The sequence below is a fragment of the Ranitomeya variabilis genome, chromosome 2 (assembly GCF_051348905.1).
Source record: "Ranitomeya variabilis isolate aRanVar5 chromosome 2, aRanVar5.hap1, whole genome shotgun sequence".
NCBI lineage: Eukaryota > Metazoa > Chordata > Amphibia > Anura > Dendrobatidae > Ranitomeya > Ranitomeya variabilis.
In genome coordinates, this window is record NC_135233.1 from 354,825,662 (window position 1) to 354,844,637 (window position 18,976).

Genomic DNA, 18,976 nt, shown 5'->3' on the forward strand with positions numbered 1-18,976 from the left:
TGCGGCGATACTAAATATGTGTACTTTTATTGTTTTTTATTTACATAAAGAAATTTATTTTTGGAAGAATATTTTTTTTCTTTATTTAGGAATGTTTTTAAAAATACTTTTACACAGTAAAATATTTTTTTTCTACTTTTTTATATTGTCCAAGAGTGGTAAATGACTGTATGAAGTCAGACCGCTGATCTGACACTTTGCACAGCACTGTGTCAGATTAGCGATCTGACAGGTAGTGAAGGAGGCTTGTCGGTGCCTGCTCTCAGCAGGCACTGAGAAGCCACCTCCTCACAGGACCCGGAAGGACCCCGTAGCCATCTTGGATCTGGTGGCCTGCAGGAAGGAGATCCTCGGAACAACGTGATCACATCGCGTTGTTCTGAGGGTCTCAGGGAAGCACGCAGGGAGCCCCCTCCCTGACCGATGCTTCTCTTTGCCACTGAAACGCTGCAATCGTACATGATGAGTGTTCCGAAGGTTAATTGTAATGACCTGGTGGGTACAGAGCAGTACTGAGATGACCTGGTGGGCAAAACCAATCATGGACTCGCTAAGGAGCAGCGCTGAAATGACCTGGTGGGTAAAACAAAAATAGGACTAGCTCTGAGGAGGTGGTAACTTTACTGACCGCAATCCCTACTCCTAACACCAACACTAGAAATAGCCGTGGAGCGTTCCTATCTCTGCCTAGACGCCTCTGCACAGCCTAAGAACTAACTACCCCTGAAGATGGAAACGGAAAGCTATCTCGCCTCAGAGAAACCCCCAAAGGAAGATAGCCCCCCACAAATATTGACGGTGAGTGGAGAGGGAAAATGACAAACTCAGAAATGAAACTAGATTTTTTAGCAAAGGAGGCCAAACTATCTAAATAGACAGAGATAGAAAAGGCTACTGTGCGGTCAGTATAAAAACTAAAAGTCCACGCAGAGTTTACAAAAATAACCACCACACCGACTCACGGTGTGGAGGGGCAAATCTGCGACCCCAGAGCTTCCAACTAGCCGGAATATTTCATAATGACAAGCTGGACAAAAGAGACATAAATTGAACTGAACAGAAGGTCATAAGCAGGGAAACACCCAAAAAGTAGCAGACTTATCTTAAGCTGAAAATGGACTGGCCAACAGAGAACTTCCAGGAAAGGACTGAATCCACAGGAAATACATTGACAGCTGGCATCCACTAAAGCCAAAAGCTCAGTTAAATAACAAGGCCAGGAAACCGATTAGTGAACGCAGCTGCTAAGTTCCACTTGAAACCACCAGAGGGAGCCCAAGAGCAGAACTCCCAATAATACCATTCGCAACCACAGGATGGAGCCCAAGAACGGAATTCACAACAGTACCCCCCCCTTGAGGAGGGGTCACCGAACCCTCACCAGAGCCCCCAGGCCGATCGGGACGAGCCAAATGAAAAGCATGTACCAAATCGGCAGCATGGACATCAGAGGCAAAAACCCAAGAGTTATCCTCCTGGCCATAACCCTTCCACTTGACCAGATACTGAAGTTTCCGCCTTGAAAGACGAGAATACAAAATCTTCTCCACCACATATTCCAGCTCCCCCTCAACCAACACCGGAGCAGGAGGGTCAACGGAGGGAACCATGGGCACCACATATCTCCGCAACAAGGATCTATGGAACACATTATGAATGGAAAACGAAGCTGGAAGGGCCAAACGAAAAGACACCGGATTGATAATTTCCGAAATCGTATAAGGACCAATAAAACGAGGTTTGAACTTAGGGGAAGAGACCTTCATAGGAACATGACGAGAAGACAACCAGATCAAATCCCCAACCCGAAGCCGGGGACCAACGCACCGATGGCGGTTAGCAAAACGTTGAGCCTTTTCCTGAGACAATGTTAAATTGTCCACCACATGAGTCCAAATCCGCTGCAACCTGTCCACCACAGAATCCACCCCAGGACAGTCCGAAGGCTCAACCTGCCCTGAAGAAAAACGAGGATGAAAACCGAAATTGCAAAAAAAAGGCGAAACCAAAGTAGCCGAACTAGCCCAATTATTAAGGACAAACTCGGCCAACGGCAAGAAGGTAACCCAATCATCCTGATCAGCAGACACAAAGCATCTCAAGTAGGTTTCCAAGGTCTGATTGGTTCGCTCCGTCTGTCCATTTGTCTGAGGGTGAAATGCCGAAGAAAAAGACAAATTAATGCCCATTCTACCACAAAAGGACCGCCAAAACCTAGAAACAAACTGGGAACCTCTGTCGGACACAATATTCTCCGGAATACCATGCAAACGAACCACATGCTGGAAAAACAAAGGAACCAAATCAGAGGAGGAAGGCAACTTAGGCAAAGGTACCAAATGGACCATTTTCGAAAACCGGTCACAAACCACCCAGATGACAGACATCTTCTGAGACACAGGAAGATCGGAAATAAAATCCATGGAAATATGCGTCCAGGGCCTCTCAGGGATAGGCAAGGGCAAAAGCAACCCACTAGCACGAGAACAGCAGGGCTTAGCCCGGGCACAAATCCCACAGGAAAGCACGAAGGAACGCACATCCCGTGACAAAGAAGGCCACCAAAAGGACGTGGCAACCAAATCTCTGGTTCCAAAGATCCCAGGATGACCAGCCAACACCGAACAATGGATCTCAGAAATCACCTTATTAGTCCATCAATCAGGAACAAACAATTTCCCCACAGGACAGCGGTCGGGTCTATCAGCCTGAAACTCCTGAAGCACCCGCCACAAATCAGGGGAGATAGCAGAAAGAATCACCCCCTCCTTGAGAATACCAGCCGGCTCACGGACTCCAGGAGAATCAGGCAAAAAACTCCTAGACAAGGCATCAGCTTTCACATTCTTAGATCCCGGAAGATACGAGACCACAAAATCAAAACGGGAGAAAAACAAAGGCCACCGAGCCTGTCTAGGATTCAAGCACTTGGCCGACTCAAGGTAAATCAGATTCTTATGGTCGGTCAAGACCACAACACGATGCTTGGCTCCCTCAAGCCAATGTCGCCACTCCTCGACTGCCCACTTCATAGCCAACAACTCCCGATTGCCGACATCAGAATTACGCTCAGCAGGCGAAAACTTTCTGGAGAAGAAAGCACACGGCTTCAACACAGAGCCATCAGAGCCTCTCTGAGACAGAAGAGCTCCTGCCCCAATCTCAGAAGCGTCAACCTCAACCTGAAAAGGGAGAGAAACATCTGGCTGACACAACACAGGGGCAGAAGTAAAACGACGCTTAAGCTCCTGAAAGGCCTCCACAGCCGCAGAGGACCAATTCACCACATCTGCACCTTTCTTGGTCAAATCGGTCAGAGGTTTAACCACAGTAGAAAAATTAGCAATGAAGCGGCGATAAAAATTAGCAAAGCCCAAAAATTTCTGAAAGCTCTTCACAGATGTGGGCTGAGTCCAATCATAAATAGCCTGGACCTTAACAGGGTCCATTTCAATAGCCGAGGGAGAAAAAATGAACCCCAGAAAAGAAACCTTCTGAACTCCAAAAAGGCACTTAGACCCCTTCACAAACAGTGTATTAGCACGAAGAATCTGAAATACCATCCTGACCTGCTTCACATGAGTCTCCCAATCATCGGAATAAACCAAAATATCATCCAAATATACAATCATAAATTTATCCAAATACTCCCGGAAAATATCATGCATAAAGGACTGAAACACACATGGAGCATTAGAGAGCCCGAAAGGCATCACAAGATATTCAAAATGGCCTTCGGGCATATTAAATGCTGTTTTCCATTCATCACCCTGTTTGATGCGGACCAGATTATACGCCCCTCGAAGGTCAATCTTGGTAAACCAGCTAGCCCCTTTGATCCGAGCAAACAAATCAGAGAGCAAAGGCAAAGGGTACTGGAATTTGACCGTGATCTTATTGAGAAGGCGATAATCTATACAGGGCCTCAAGGAGCCATCCTTCTTGGCAACAAAAAAGAACCCTGCTCCCAACGGTGACGAAGACGGGCGAATATGCCCCTTCTCCAAGGACTCTTTTACATAAGTCCGCATAGCGGTTTGCTCTGGCACAGACAGATTGAAAAGTCGACCCTTAGGGAACTTACAGCCAGGAATCAAATTAATAGCGCAATCACAGTCCCTATGAGGAGGCAGAGGACTGGATTTAGGCTGCTCAAATATATCCTGGAAATCTGACAAAAACTCAGGAACTTCAGAAGAAGGGGATGAGGAAATTGACATCAGAGGAACATCACTATGTATCCCCTGACAACCCCAACTAGTCACAGACATAGATTTCCCATCCAGCACTGGATTATGTACCTGTAACCATGGAAACCCCAGCACAACCACATCATGCAAATTATGCAACACCAAAAAGCGAATATTTTCCTGATGTGCTGGAGCCATGTACATGGCTAACTGTGTCCAGTACTGAGGTTTATTCTTGGCCAATGGCGTAGCATCAATCCCCCTCAAGGGAATAGGACTCTGCAACGGCTCCAAGGAAAAACCACAGCGCTTGGCAAATTCCAGGTCCATTAAATTCAGGGCAGCGCCAGAATCCACAAATGCCATTACAGAAAAGGACGACAATGAGCAAATCAGGGTAATAGACAAGAGAAATTTAAGCTGTAAAGTACCGATGGTAACTGACTTAGCAACCCTCTTAGCTCGCTCCGGGCAGTCAGAGATAGCATGAGCAGCGTCACCACAGTAAAAACACAGCCCATTCTGACGTCTGAACTCCTGCCGTTCTGCTCTCGTCAAAACCCTATCGCATTGCATAGGCTCAGAACTCTGCCCAGAGGACACCGCCATATGGTGCATCTCCTTACGTTCACATAAGCACCGATCAATCTGAATGGCCAGAGACATTGATTCGTTCAAACCAGCAGGCGTGGGAAACCCCAGCATAACATCTTTAAGAGCTTCAGAAAGACCCTTTCTGAAAATAGCCGCCAGGGCATCCTCATTCCATTTTGTAAGCACAGACCACTTTCTAAATTTCTGACAATATATCTCTACTGCTTCCTGACCCTGACACAGAGCCAGCAAAATTTTTTCTGCCTGATCCACAGAATTGGGTTCGTCATAAAGCAGTCCAAGTGCTTGAAAAAACGAATCTATATTGAGCAATGCAGGATTCCCTGGCTTAAGGGAGAATGCCCAGTCCTGCGGGTCGCCACGTAACAGAAATAACAATCTTCACCTGCTGAATGGGGTCACCAGAGGAACGGGGTCTCAGAGCAAAAAATAATCTGCAATTATATTTAAGATTCAAAAACATAGATCTATCCCCAGAAAACAAATCAGGAATAGGAATTCTAGGCTCAGAAACAGGAGTTTGAAGAACATAGTCTTGGATACTCTGTACCCTTGCAGCGAGATGATCAACACGCGCAGACAAACCCTGAACCTCCATATCAGCACCAAGCTCCTGCACCATCCAAAAATCAAGGGAAAAAAAGGACAAAACAAGCAACACAAAAAAAAATGACTCAGAACTTTCTCTTCCCTCTTTTGAGATGCATTTAACACATTGTGGGCCAGCTGTACTGTTATGACCTGGTGGGTACGGAGCGGTACTGAGATGACCTGGTGGGCAAAACCAATCATGGACTCGCTAAGGAGCAGCGCTGAAATGACCTGGTGGGTAAAACAAAAATAGGACTAGCTCTGAGGAGGTGGTAACTTTACTGACCGCAATCCCTACTCCTAAAACCAACACTAGAAATAGCCGTGGAGCGTTCCTATCTCTGCCTAGACGCCTCTGCACAGCCTAAGAACTAACTACCCCTGAAGATGGAAACGGAAAGCTATCTCGCCTCAGAGAAACCCCCAAAGGAAGATAGCCCCCCACAAATATTGACGGTGAGTGGAGAGGGAAAATGACAAACTCAGAAATGAAAATAGATTTTTTAGCAAAGGAGGCCAAACTATCTAAATAGACAGAGATAGAAAAGGCTACTGTGCGGTCAGTATAAAAACTAAAAGTCCACGCAGAGTTTACAAAAATAACCACCACACCGACTCACGGTGTGGAGGGGCAAATCTGCGACCCCAGAGCTTCCAACTAGCCGGAATATTTCATAATGACAAGCTGGACAAAAGAGACATAAATTGAACTGAACAGAAGGTCATAAGCAGGGAAACACCCCAAAAGTAGCAGACTTATCTTAAGCTGAAAATGGACTGGCCAACAGAGAACTTCCAGGAAAGGACTGAATCCACAGGAAATACATTGACAGCTGGCATCCACTAAAGCCAAAAGCCCAGTTAAATAACAAGGCCAGGAAACCGATTAGTGAACACAGCTGCTAAGTTCCACTTGAAACCACCAGAGGGAGCCCAAGAGCAGAACTCCCAAAAATACCATTCGCAACCACAGGATGGAGCCCAAGAACGGAATTCACAACAGTTAATGTGCCGAGAGTGGTCCGTGACAGCTCCTGGCACTTAGTGTGACACCCGATTGGCCATGAGCGCGGCTGATCGACTTCGACGTAGTATCCTGTCCATGGTCATACGGGCCCAGCCCACATGGACAGGATAGTACATCAGATGTCAGAAAGGTGTTAAACTGGAAGAAGAGGGGACAGGAAGAAAAACATTAGACTCGAACATGAAGGCAGAAATATACTGATGAAGGTTATGAGGTGCGGCAAAGAAGACCCAAGACAACATACTCACAAGGGAGGTAAGAAAATTTCTAAAACAATCAACAGGAAGGAGATTGGAACAAAACAAAATCCTTTTAACTGCATGCTCACAAACACCAGAATCCTGACAAACAAGATGGAAGAACCAGAAGCAGAAATATTTACAGCTAACTATGACATAGTGGGAATAACCGAGACATGGTTAGATTAAAAATATGACTGGGCAGTTAACTTAGAGGGTTACAGTCTGTTTAGAAAGGATCGTAAAAATCAGAGAGGAGGAAGGGTTTGTCTTTTTGTAAAGTCTTGTCTAAAGTCCACTTTAAGGGAGGATATTAGCGAAGGAAATGAGGATGTCGTGTCGATATGGGTAGAAATAAATGGAGGGAAAAATAATAAAAAAATTCTCATTGGGGTCTGCTACAAACCCTCAAATATAATAGAAATCATGGAAAGTCTACTACTAAGGCAGATAGGTGAAGCTGCAACCCATAAAGAGGTCCTTGTTATGGGGGACTTTAACTACCCGGATATTAACTGGAAAACAGAGACCTGCGAAAACCATAAAGGCAACAGATTTCTAGAAATAACCAAGAAAAATTATCTTTCACAATTGTTGTAGTATCCAACCAGAGGAACAGCACTTTTAGACCTAATACTATCTAATAGACCTGACAGAATAACAGATCTGCAGGTCGTCGGGCATCTAGGAAACAGCGACTACAATATTGTACAATTTCTCGTCTTTCGCTAGGGAGACTTGTCAGGGAGTCACAAAAACACTGAACTTTAGGAAGGCAAAGTTGGAGAAGCTTAGAGATGCCTTTAATCTGGTTGACTGGGACAATGTCCTCAGAAATAAGGATACAGATACTATTTGGGAAATTTTTAAGAACATCCTAAATAAACACCGTAAGCCATTTATACCTTGTGGGAATAAAAGGCCAAGAAATAGGAAAAACCCAATGTGGCTAAACAAAGAAGTAAGAGGGGCAATTAACAGCAAAAAGAAAACATTTAAACTACTAAAGCAGGATGGCACCATTGAAGCACTAAAAAACTATAGGGAGAAAAATACTTTACCTAAAAAGCTAATTAAAGCTGCAAAGAAGGAAACAGAGTCACACTTTGTGTCAGGACTCTGAACATTTTGATTACGTTTTGTGCATTACTCCCCTTTTCCAAGATGGCATCTTTGGTCTCATGCGCACTGTGTCTTCCTGCTATATAACTCCACCCCAGCCTTTAGTCTGTGTTAGAGTATTCTGCCTTGCATCCAGCTCCTGATGACTCCCTGGCTTTGCACCTGCATCTGCTCCTGTGAACCTGTGTGGAGATCCTGCTACTCAGCTCTGAGTTTCTGCTGCATACATCGGTTTCCAGTAATCCTCCATCTGGCTGCTTGTGTTTGTTTCCATCTGCATTTGCTGGACATGTAAGCTGTTGCTGCTCTGCTTAAACCTGAGACTTTTACCCAGGCCTCCCTGGTTGTGCTAAGATATTATTTGAACTGCCTTATAAGCATATCTATCTGTGTTTGGACTACCAAGGACTTATTCGTGTCAAGTATCCTCAAGAATAATTGTGCTTCATAGACTTTCTGCGTGATTGCATTTTCCTCTGAAGTTTCCTATAGACTGTTAAGCTGCGTTTAATATTTACACCAAGTGTTGTGGACTTGAGTTACTCTCTGCACCTGTTTGAATTATGAATGTGATAATATAGACTTTACCACTTATAAAACTGTGTCCTGTAGTTTTCTTGTTCCATGCAAAGAGTCTCCTGAGTTATCCCTTATAATCTTTACACATTGCTAAGGAGAGTAAAACTAATTCCAAACTGGTCTTCAACTATATCAATAGTAAAAGAATCATAAGTGAAAGTGTACGCCCTTAAAAACTTGTGAGGAAATAATGGTTGTAGATGATGAGGAAAAAGCTAATGTATTAAACACCTTCTCCATGGTATTCATGGTGGAAAATAAAATGCTAGGTGAAGTGCTGAGAGACAAAGGAAACCCTATATTAAGGGTCACCAATCAAACCCAAGAAGAGGTGCGAAACCGGCTAAATAAGATTAAAACAGATAAGTCTCTGAGTCCAGATGGCATGCACCCACGTGTACTAAGAGAACTAAGTAATGTAATAGACAAGCTATTATTTCTTATATGTAGGGACTCTATAGCGATGGTGTCTGTTCCACAGGACTGGCGCATATCAAATGTGGTACCAATATTCAAAAAGGGCTCTAAAAGTGAACCTGGAAATTATAGGCCAGTAAGTCTAAACTCTGTTGGCAAATTATTTGAAGTGTTTCTGAGGGATGTTATTCTGGATTATCTCATTGAAAATAACTGTTTAACTCCATATCAGTATGGGTTTATGGTGAATCACTCCTGTGAAACCAATCTAATCAGTTTTTATGAAGAGGTAAGCTATAGACTGGACCAAGGTGTGTCATTGGACGTGGTATATCTTGATTTTTCCAAAGCGTTTAAGACCGTGCCACACAAGAGGTTGGTACACAAAATGAGAATGATGGGCCTGGGGCAAAATTTGTGTAAATGGGTAAGTAACTGGCTTAGTGATAGAAAGCAGAGGGTGGTTATAAATGGTATATTCTATAACTGGGTCGCTGTGACCAGTGGGGTACTGCAGGGGTCAGTGCTTGGAACTATTCTCTTCAACATATGTATTAATGATCTGGTGGAAGGTTTACACAGTAAAATATCGATATTTGCAGATAATACAAAACTATGTAAAGCAATCAATACAACAGAAGATAATATTCTGCTACAGATGGATCTGGATAAGTTGGAAACTTGGGCAATAAGGTGGCAGGTGCGGTTTAACAATGATAAATGTAAGGTTAAACACATGGGAAGAAGGAATCAATATCACCATTACACACTTACCGGGAAACCACTGGGTAAATCTGACATGGAGAAGGACTTGGGGATCCTAGTTAATGATAAACTTACCTGGAGCAGCTAGTGCCAGGCAGCAGCTGCCAAGGAAACAGGATCATGGGGTGCATTAAAAAAGGTCTGGATACACATGATGAGAGCATTATACTGCATCTGTACAAATCCCTGGTTAGACCACACATGGAGTACTGTGTACAGTTTTGGGCACCAGTGCTCAGGAAGGATATAATAGAACTAGAGCGAGTACAAAGGTGGGCAACAAAATTAATAAAGGGGATGGGGAAATACAATATCTAGAGAGATTAGCAAAATTAGAATTATTTATTCTAGAAAAAAGACGACTGAGAGGCGATCTAATAACTATGTATAAGCATATAAGGGGACAATACAAATATCTCTCCAAGGATCTGTTTATACCAAGGAATGTGACAGTCACAAGGGGGCATTCTCTGCGTCTGGAGGAGGGAAGGTTTTTTCACCAACATAGAAGAGTATTCTTTACTGTTAGGGCAGTGATAATCTGGAATTCCTTGCCTGAGGAGGTGGTGATTGCGAACTCAGTTGAGGGTTTCAAGAGAGGCCTGGATTTCTTCCTGGAGTGTAACAATATTGTATCTTACAGTTATTACCGTATATACTCGAGTATAAGCCGACCCAAGTATAAGCCGACCCCCCTAATTTTGCCACAAAAAACTGGGAAAACTTATTGACTCGAGTATAAGCCTAGGGTGGAAAATGCAGCAGCTACCGGTGAATTTCAAAATTAAAAATAGATGCTCCATACCGTTCATTATGGTCCCATAGATGCTCCACATAAAGCTGTGCCACATATAATGCTCTGCACAGTTCATTATGGCCCCATAGATACTCCACATAAAGCTGTGTGTTATGGTTCTCAATGGCAAGAGAACATAGCCCAGCATACATAGGAACTAGCTCTTGGAAGGATGGAAACTTAAACTGATCATGAACTAAACCTGCCGCACAACTAACAGTAGCCGGGTAGCGTAGCCTGCGTTTTATCCCTAGACGCCCAGCGCCGGCCGGAGGACTAACTAATCCTGGCAGAGGAAAATATAGTCCTGGCTCACCTCTAGAGAAATTTCCCCGAAAGGCAGACAGAGGCCCCCACATATATTGGCGGTGATTTAAGATGAAAATGACAAACGTAGTATGAAAATAGGTTTAGCAAAATCGAGGTCCGCTTACTAGATAGCAGGAAGACAGAAAGGGTACTTTCATGGTCAGCTGAAAACCCTATCAATACACCATCCTGAAATTACTTTAAGACTCTAGTATTAACGCATAACATCAGAGTGGCAATTTCAGATCACAAGAGCTTTCCAGACACAGAAACGAAACTGCAGCTGTGAACTGGAACAAAATGCAAAAAACAAACAAGGACAAAAGTCCGACTTAGCTGGAAGTTGTCTGGTAGCAGGAACATGCACAGAAAGGCTTCTGATTACAATGTTGACCGGCATGGAAGTGACAGAGGAGCAAGGTTAAATAGCGACTCCCACATCCTGATGGGAACAGGTGAACAGAGGGGATGATGCACACAAGTTCAATTCCACCAGTGGCCACCGGGGGAGCCCAAAATCCAATTTCACAACAGTACCCCCCCCTCAAGGAGGGGGCACCGAACCCTCACCAGAACCACCAGGGCGATCAGGATGAGCCCTATGAAAGGCACGGACCAGATCGGAGGCATGAACATCAGAGGCAGTCACCCAAGAATTATCCTCCTGACCGTATCCCTTCCATTTGACCAGATACTGGAGTTTCCGTCTGGAAACACGGGAGTCCAAGATTTTTTCCACAACGTACTCCAACTCGCCCTCAACCAACACCGGAGCAGGAGGCTCAACGGAAGGCACAACCGGTACCTCATACCTGCGCAACAATGACCGATGAAAAACATTATGAATAGAAAAAGATGCAGGGAGGTCCAAACGGAAGGACACAGGGTTAAGAATCTCCAATATCTTGTACGGGCCGATGAACCGAGGCTTAAACTTAGGAGAAGAAACCCTCATAGGGACAAAACGAGAAGACAACCACACCAAGTCCCCGACACAAAGCCGAGGACCAACCCGACGCCGGCGGTTGGCAAAAAGCTGAGTCTTCTCCTGGGACAACTTCAAATTGTCCACCACCTGCCCCCAAATCTGATGCAACCTCTCCACCACAGCATCCACTCCAGGACAATCCGAAGATTCCACCTGACCGGAGGAAAATCGAGGATGAAACCCCGAATTACAGAAAAAAGGAGACACCAAGGTGGCAGAGCTGGCCCGATTATTGAGGGCAAACTCCGCTAAAGGCAAAAAAGCAACCCAATCATCCTGATCTGCAGACACAAAACACCTCAAATATGTCTCCAAAGTCTGATTCGTCCGCTCGGTCTGGCCATTAGTCTGAGGATGGAAAGCAGACGAGAAAGACAAATCTATGCCCATCCTAGCACAGAATGCCCGCCAAAATCTAGACACGAATTGGGTTCCTCTGTCAGAAACGATATTCTCCGGAATACCATGCAAACGAACCACATTTTGAAAAAACAGAGGAACCAACTCGGAAGAAGAAGGCAACTTAGGCAGGGGAACCAAATGGACCATCTTAGAGAAACGGTCACACACCACCCAGATGACAGACATCTTCTGAGAAACAGGAAGATCCGAAATAAAATCCATCGAGATGTGCGTCCAAGGCCTCTTCGGGATAGGCAAGGGCAACAACAATCCACTAGCCCGAGAACAACAAGGCTTGGCCCGAGCACAAACGTCACAAGACTGCACAAAGCCTCGTACATCTCGTGACAGGGAAGGCCACCAGAAGGACCTTGCCACCAAATCCCTGGTACCAAAGATTCCAGGATGACCTGCCAACGCAGAAGAATGAACCTCAGAAATGACTTTACTGGTCCAATCATCAGGAACAAACAGTCTACCAGGTGGGCAACGATCAGGTCTATCCGCCTGAAAATCCTGCAAGGCCCACCGCAGGTCTGGAGAAACGGCAGACAATATCACTCCATCCTTAAGGATACCTGTAGGTTCAGAATTACCAGGGGAGTCAGGCTCAAAACTCCTAGAAAGGGCATCCGCCTTAACATTCTTAGAACCCGGTAGGTATGACACCACAAAATTAAACCGAGAGAAAAACAACGACCAGCGCGCCTGTCTAGGATTCAGGCGTCTGGCGGACTCAAGATAAATTACATTTTTGTGGTCGGTCAATACCACCACCTGATGTCTAGCCCCCTCAAGCCAATGACGCCACTCCTCAAAAGCCCACTTCATGGCCAAAAGCTCCCGATTCCCAATATCATAATTCCGCTCGGCGGGCGAAAATTTACGAGAAAAAAAAGCACAAGGTTTCATCACGGAGCAGTCGGAACTTCTTTGCGACAAAACCGCCCCAGCTCCGATTTCAGAAGCGTCGACCTCAACCTGAAAAGGAAGAGCAACATCAGGCTGACGCAACACAGGGGCGGAAGAAAAGCGGCGCTTAAGCTCCCGAAAGGCCTCCACAGCAGCAGGGGACCAATCAGCAACATCAGCACCCTTCTTAGTCAAATCAGTCAATGGTTTAACAACATCAGAAAAACCAGCAATAAATCGACGATAAAAGTTAGCAAAGCCCAAAAATTTCTGAAGACTCTTAAGAGAAGAGGGTTGCGTCCAATCACAAATAGCCCGAACCTTGACAGGATCCATCTCGATGGAAGAGGGGGAAAAAATGTATCCCAAGAAGGAAATCTTTTGAACCCTAAAAACGCACTTAGAACCCTTCACACACAAGGAATTAGACCGCAAAACCTGAAAAACCCTCCTGACCTGCTGGACATGAGAGTCCCAGTCATCCGAAAAAATCAGAATATCATCCAGATACACGATCATAAATTTATCCAAATAATCACGGAAAATGTCAAGCATAAAGGACTGAAAGACTGAAGGGGCATTTGAAAGGCCAAAAGGCATCACCAAATACTCAAAGTGGCCCTCGGGCGTATTAAATGCGGTTTTCCACTCATCCCCCTGCTTAATTCGCACCAAATTATACGCCCCACGGAGATCTATCTTAGAGAACCACTTGGCCCCCTTTATGCGAGCAAACAAATCAGTCAGCAGTGGCAACGGATATTGATATTTAACCGTGATATTATTCAAAAGCCGATAATCAATACACGGCCTCAAAGAGCCATCTTTCTTAGACACAAAGAAAAAACCGGCTCCTAAGGGAGATGACGAAGGACGAATATGTCCCTTTTCCAAGGACTCCTTTATATATTCTCGCATAGCAGCATGTTCAGGCACAGACAGATTAAATAAACGACCCTTAGGGTATTTACTACCCGGAATCAAATCTATGGCACAATCGCACTCCCGGTGCGGAGGTAATGAACCAAGCTTAGGTTCTTCAAAAACGTCACGATAGTCAGACAAGAATTCAGGAATCTCAGAGGGAATAGATGACGAAATGGAAACCAAAGGTACGTCCCCATGCATCCCCTTACATCCCCAGCTTAACACAGACATAGCGTTCCAGTCGAGGACTGGGTTATGAGATTGCAGCCATGGCAATCCAAGCACCAACACATCATGTAGATTATACAGCACAAGAAAGCGAATAATCTCCTGATGATCCGGATTAATTCGCATAGTTACTTGTGTCCAGTATTGTGGTTTATTACTAGCCAATGGGGTGGAGTCAATCCCCTTCAGAGGTATAGGAGTTTCAAGAGGCTCTAAATCATACCCACAGCGTTTGGCAAAGGACCAATCCATAAGACTCAAAGCGGCGCCAGAGTCGACATAGGCATCCGCGGTAATAGATGATAAAGAACAAATCAGGGTCACAGATAGAATAAACTTAGACTGAAAAGTGCCAATTGAAACTGACTTATCAAGCTTCTTAGTACGCTTAGAGCATGCTGATATAACATGAGTTGAATCACCACAATAAAAGCACAACCCATTTTTTCGTCTAAAATTCTGCCGTTCGCTTCTGGACAGAATTCTATCACATTGCATATTCTCTGGCGTCTTCTCAGTAGACACCGCCAAATGGTGCACAGGTTTGCGCTCCCGCAGACGTCTATCGATCTGGATAGCCATTGTCATGGACTCATTCAGACCCGCAGGCACAGGGAACCCCACCATAACATCCTTAACGGCATCAGAGAGACCCTCTCTGAAATTCGCCGCCAGGGCGCACTCATTCCACTGAGTAAGCACAGACCATTTACGGAATTTTTGGCAGTATATTTCAACTTCATCTTGCCCCTGAGATAGGGACATCAAGGCTTTTTCCGCCTGAAGCTCTAAATGAGGTTCCTCATAAAGCAACCCCAAGGCCAGAAAAAACGCATCCACATTGAGCAACGCAGGATCCCCTGGAGCCAATGCAAAAGCCCAATCTTGAGGGTCGCCCCGGAGCAAGGAAATCACAATCCTGACCTGCTGAGCAGGATCTCCAGCAGAGCGAGATTTCAGGGACAAAAACAACTTGCAATTATTTTTGAAATTTTGAAAGCAAGATCTATTCCCCGAGAAAAATTCAGGCAAAGGAATTCTAGGTTCAGATATAGGAACATGAACAACAAAATCTTGTAAATTTTGAACTTTCGTGGTGAGATTATTCAAACCTGCAGCTAAACTCTGAATATCCATTTTAAACAGGTGAACACAGAGCCATTCCAGGATTAGAAGGAGAGAGAGAGAGGAAGGCTGCAATATAGGCAGACTTGCAAGTGATACAATTGAAAGCACACTCAGAACTGAAGGAAAAAAAAAAAAAAAAATTTTTCAGCAGACTTCTTTTTTTTCTCTCCTTTCTCTGCCAATTAATTTAACCCTTTGTGGGCCGGTCAAACTGTTATGGTTCTCAATGGCAAGAGAACATAGCCCAGCATACATAGGAACTAGCTCTTGGAAGGATGGAAACTTAAACTGACCATGAACTAAACCTGCCGCACAACTAACAGTAGCCGGGTAGCGTAGCCTGCGTTTTATCCCTAGACGCCCAGCGCCGGCCGGAGGACTAACTAATCCTGGCAGAGGAAAATATAGTCCTGGCTCACCTCTAGAGAAATTTCCCCGAAAGGCAGACAGAGGCCCCCACATATATTGGCGGTGATTTAAGATGAAAATGACAAACGTAGTATGAAAATAGGTTTAGCAAAATCGAGGTCCGCTTACTAGATAGCAGGAAGACAGAAAGGGTACTTTCATGGTCAGCTGAAAACCCTATCAATACACCATCCTGAAATTACTTTAAGACTCTAGTATTAACTCATAACATCAGAGTGGCAATTTCAGATCACAAGAGCTTTCCAGACACAGAAACGAAACTGCAGCTGTGAACTGGAACAAAATGCAAAAAACAAACAAGGACAAAAGTCCGACTTAGCTGGAAGTTGTCTGGTAGCAGGAACATGCACAGAAAGGCTTCTGATTACAATGTTGACCGGCATGGAAGTGACAGAGGAGCAAGGTTAAATAGCGACTCCCACATCCTGATGGGAACAGGTGAACAGAGGGGATGATGCACACAAGTTCAATTCCACCAGTGGCCACCGGGGGAGCCCAAAATCCAATTTCACAACAGCTGTGCCACATATAATGCTCTGCACCGTTCATTATGGCCCCATAGATGCTCCACATAAAGCTGTGCCATATATACAATGCTCTGCACCGTTGCCCCATAGATAGCTGTGCCATATATATAATGCTCTGCACCATTGCCCCATAGCTGTGCCATATATATAATGCTCTGCACCGTTGCCCCATAGCTGTGCCATATATACAATGCTCTGCACCGTTGCCCCATAGATAGCTGTGCCATATATATAATGCTCTGCACCATTGCCCCATAGCTGTGCCATATATATAATGCTCTGCACCGTTGCCCCATAGCTGTGCCATATATATAATGCTCTGCACCATTGCCCCATAGCTGTGCCATATAGTGCTCTGCACCGTTGCCCCATAGCTGTGCCATATATATAATGCTCTGCACCATTGCCCCATAGCTGTGCCATATAGTGCTCTGCACCGTTGCCCCATAGCTGTGCCATATATATAGTGCTCTGCACCATTGCCCCATAGCTGTGCCATATAGTGCTCTGCACCGTTGCCCCATAGCTATGCCATATATATAATGCTCTGCACCATTGCCCCATAGCTGTGCCATATAATGCTCTGCACCGTTGCCCCATAGCTGTGCCATATATATAATGCTCTGCACCGTTGCCCCATAGCTGTGCCATATAGTGCTCTGCACCGTTGCCCCATAGCTGTGGCATATATATAATGCTCTGCACCGTTGCCCCATAGCTGTGCCATATAGTGCTCTGCACCGTTGCCCCATAGCTGTGCCATATATATAATGCTCTGCACTGTTGCCCCATAGCTGTGCCATATAGTGCTCTGCACCGTTGCCCCATAGCTGTGCCATATAGTGCTCTGCACCGTTGCCCCATAGATACTCCACATAAACCTGTGCCATTGCTGCTGCTGCAATAAAAAAAAAAAAAAACACATACTCACCTCTCTTGCTTGCAGCTCCTCAGCGTCCCGTCCCGGAGTCTCTCTGCACTGACTGATCAGGCAGAGGGCGCCGCGCACACTATATGCGTCATCGCACCCTCTGACCTGCACAGTCAGTGCGGAGAGAGAGACGCCGGGAAGATGGCGCGGCGCCCGGCGTGTGGAACGAGGGAAGGTAAATATGCGATACTTACCTGCTCCCGGCGACCCGCTCCTTCCCCCGGACAGCTGGTCTTCGGTGCCGCAGCCTCTTCCTCTATCAGCGGTCACCGGCACCGCTTCATTAGAGAAATGAATAGGCGGCTCCGCCCCTATGGGAGGTGGAGCAGCCTATTCATTTCTCTAATGAGCGGTCCCACGTGACTGCTCAGGGGAAGAGCTGCGGGACCCGGAGACCGTGGGACGGGCAGGGGGAGCGACAGGAACGCCGGAACTAGGTGAGTATATGACAGTCCTCACCTGCCGACCCCACCACCGATCATGACTCGAGTATAAGCCGAGAGGGGCACTTTCAGCCCAAAAATTTGGGCTGAAAATCTCGGCTTATACTCGAGTATATACGGTAGGTTATTTAGAATTACGTAGATCTGGGGATTTATTCTGATGGAATATAGGCTTAACTGGATGGACAAATGTCTTTTTTTGGCCTTGCTAACTATGTTACTATGTAAAATGGGGAGTCGAAAAAGCCTATATAATCAATTGGTGGTGGCAACTAGTTTTCTTGAGTTATTATGGAGCTTGGCAGTGACTGTAAAGGATTATATATATTCCTTGGATTTAAATTGGATATGTATTAATCTATACATTTATTCTCATATATCCCCAATATCCGACCTAGTAGAGAAAGCAATTGTGTACTCATCCATCAACTGTCAGTCAATTGCAAAAATTGTTCTGACAATTGGAGACTGTAGAGTTCAGGCTTGTGACAATGTGGTAACAGCGGGGGAGGGATATCTGTGTCATCATCAAGTACTGTCAATACCTCAACTCTGCAAAGAGGGACAGAGTGACTTCCTCTGGCAGAGGTGACAAGAACAGTAGAGGAATATTTTTGAACAAGAATATATAAAAATAAGATCAAAAGATGGTACTAAAGCATAACACAGTTTTTACAGAAATCATTGGAACATCCACATAATCCATGGACATGTCAGGTCCTCCTTAATGACAGCCTCTTCTTAGTGCATTTATAGTTGCAAAATTAAATTCCCACCTGTCCCCAAATGGATGAGATGAGTTGAAAAGAATCACGAATATTCTGTAGAATTTTCTTCCACCTTTTGTCATCATAGCATTTGCGTGATCCAAATACTAGGTTTGCAATGACATTAGAAGATGCAAACATCAGAGTGTTGCTGGGGTCAACAGGCTGCTCTAAAGGAAGAAATAATGTTAGCCTTGAATGGAATGTTTTAATTACGCAGTAATTTTGCATGTGAATAACAACAATACAGCAGAAAGCAGATTGATCATTTACTAAAAACAAATGTTTTTGGTAGAAAAATGTCCATACTATCATCATGGCGTTGTCCATGTTTCCAGGGACACATTTCCCATGGTAATGAAACCAAAGTCCCGGTGGGCAAAGGCTTCTTACTATAGTGATGGTTTGGACAACGTATGTGTTGCCCATGTCATCTCAACATATGCTCCATCCTGCACCTGTGATATCTATGACATTCAGTGCACTAATTGTTTTATTATGCACTAGGTTGCTGGTCAATTGAGTCCACCTATATACTTACCTTTCTGTTCCTTTAAAACATGCCACCTGACAAAGCTGGGTAAAACGCGCTTTGGGATATTAGGGCATCACCACAGCCAAGCTCCGCTACACTAGCACTTTGT

At 44.9% G+C, this 18,976-nt stretch overlaps 1 protein-coding gene across 1 annotated transcript in view; it reads right to left on the minus strand.

The window, feature by feature from the left end:
- LOC143803753 (cytochrome P450 2G1-like) overlaps window positions 1–18,976 on the minus strand; it is a 353,179-nt gene that overhangs the window by 256,100 nt on the left and 78,103 nt on the right. The window contains exon 4 of the mRNA XM_077281525.1: window positions 18,342–18,502. Within this exon, the coding sequence (XP_077137640.1) occupies window positions 18,342–18,502 (161 nt within the window). The remainder of the gene's footprint in view (window positions 1–18,341; window positions 18,503–18,976) is intronic.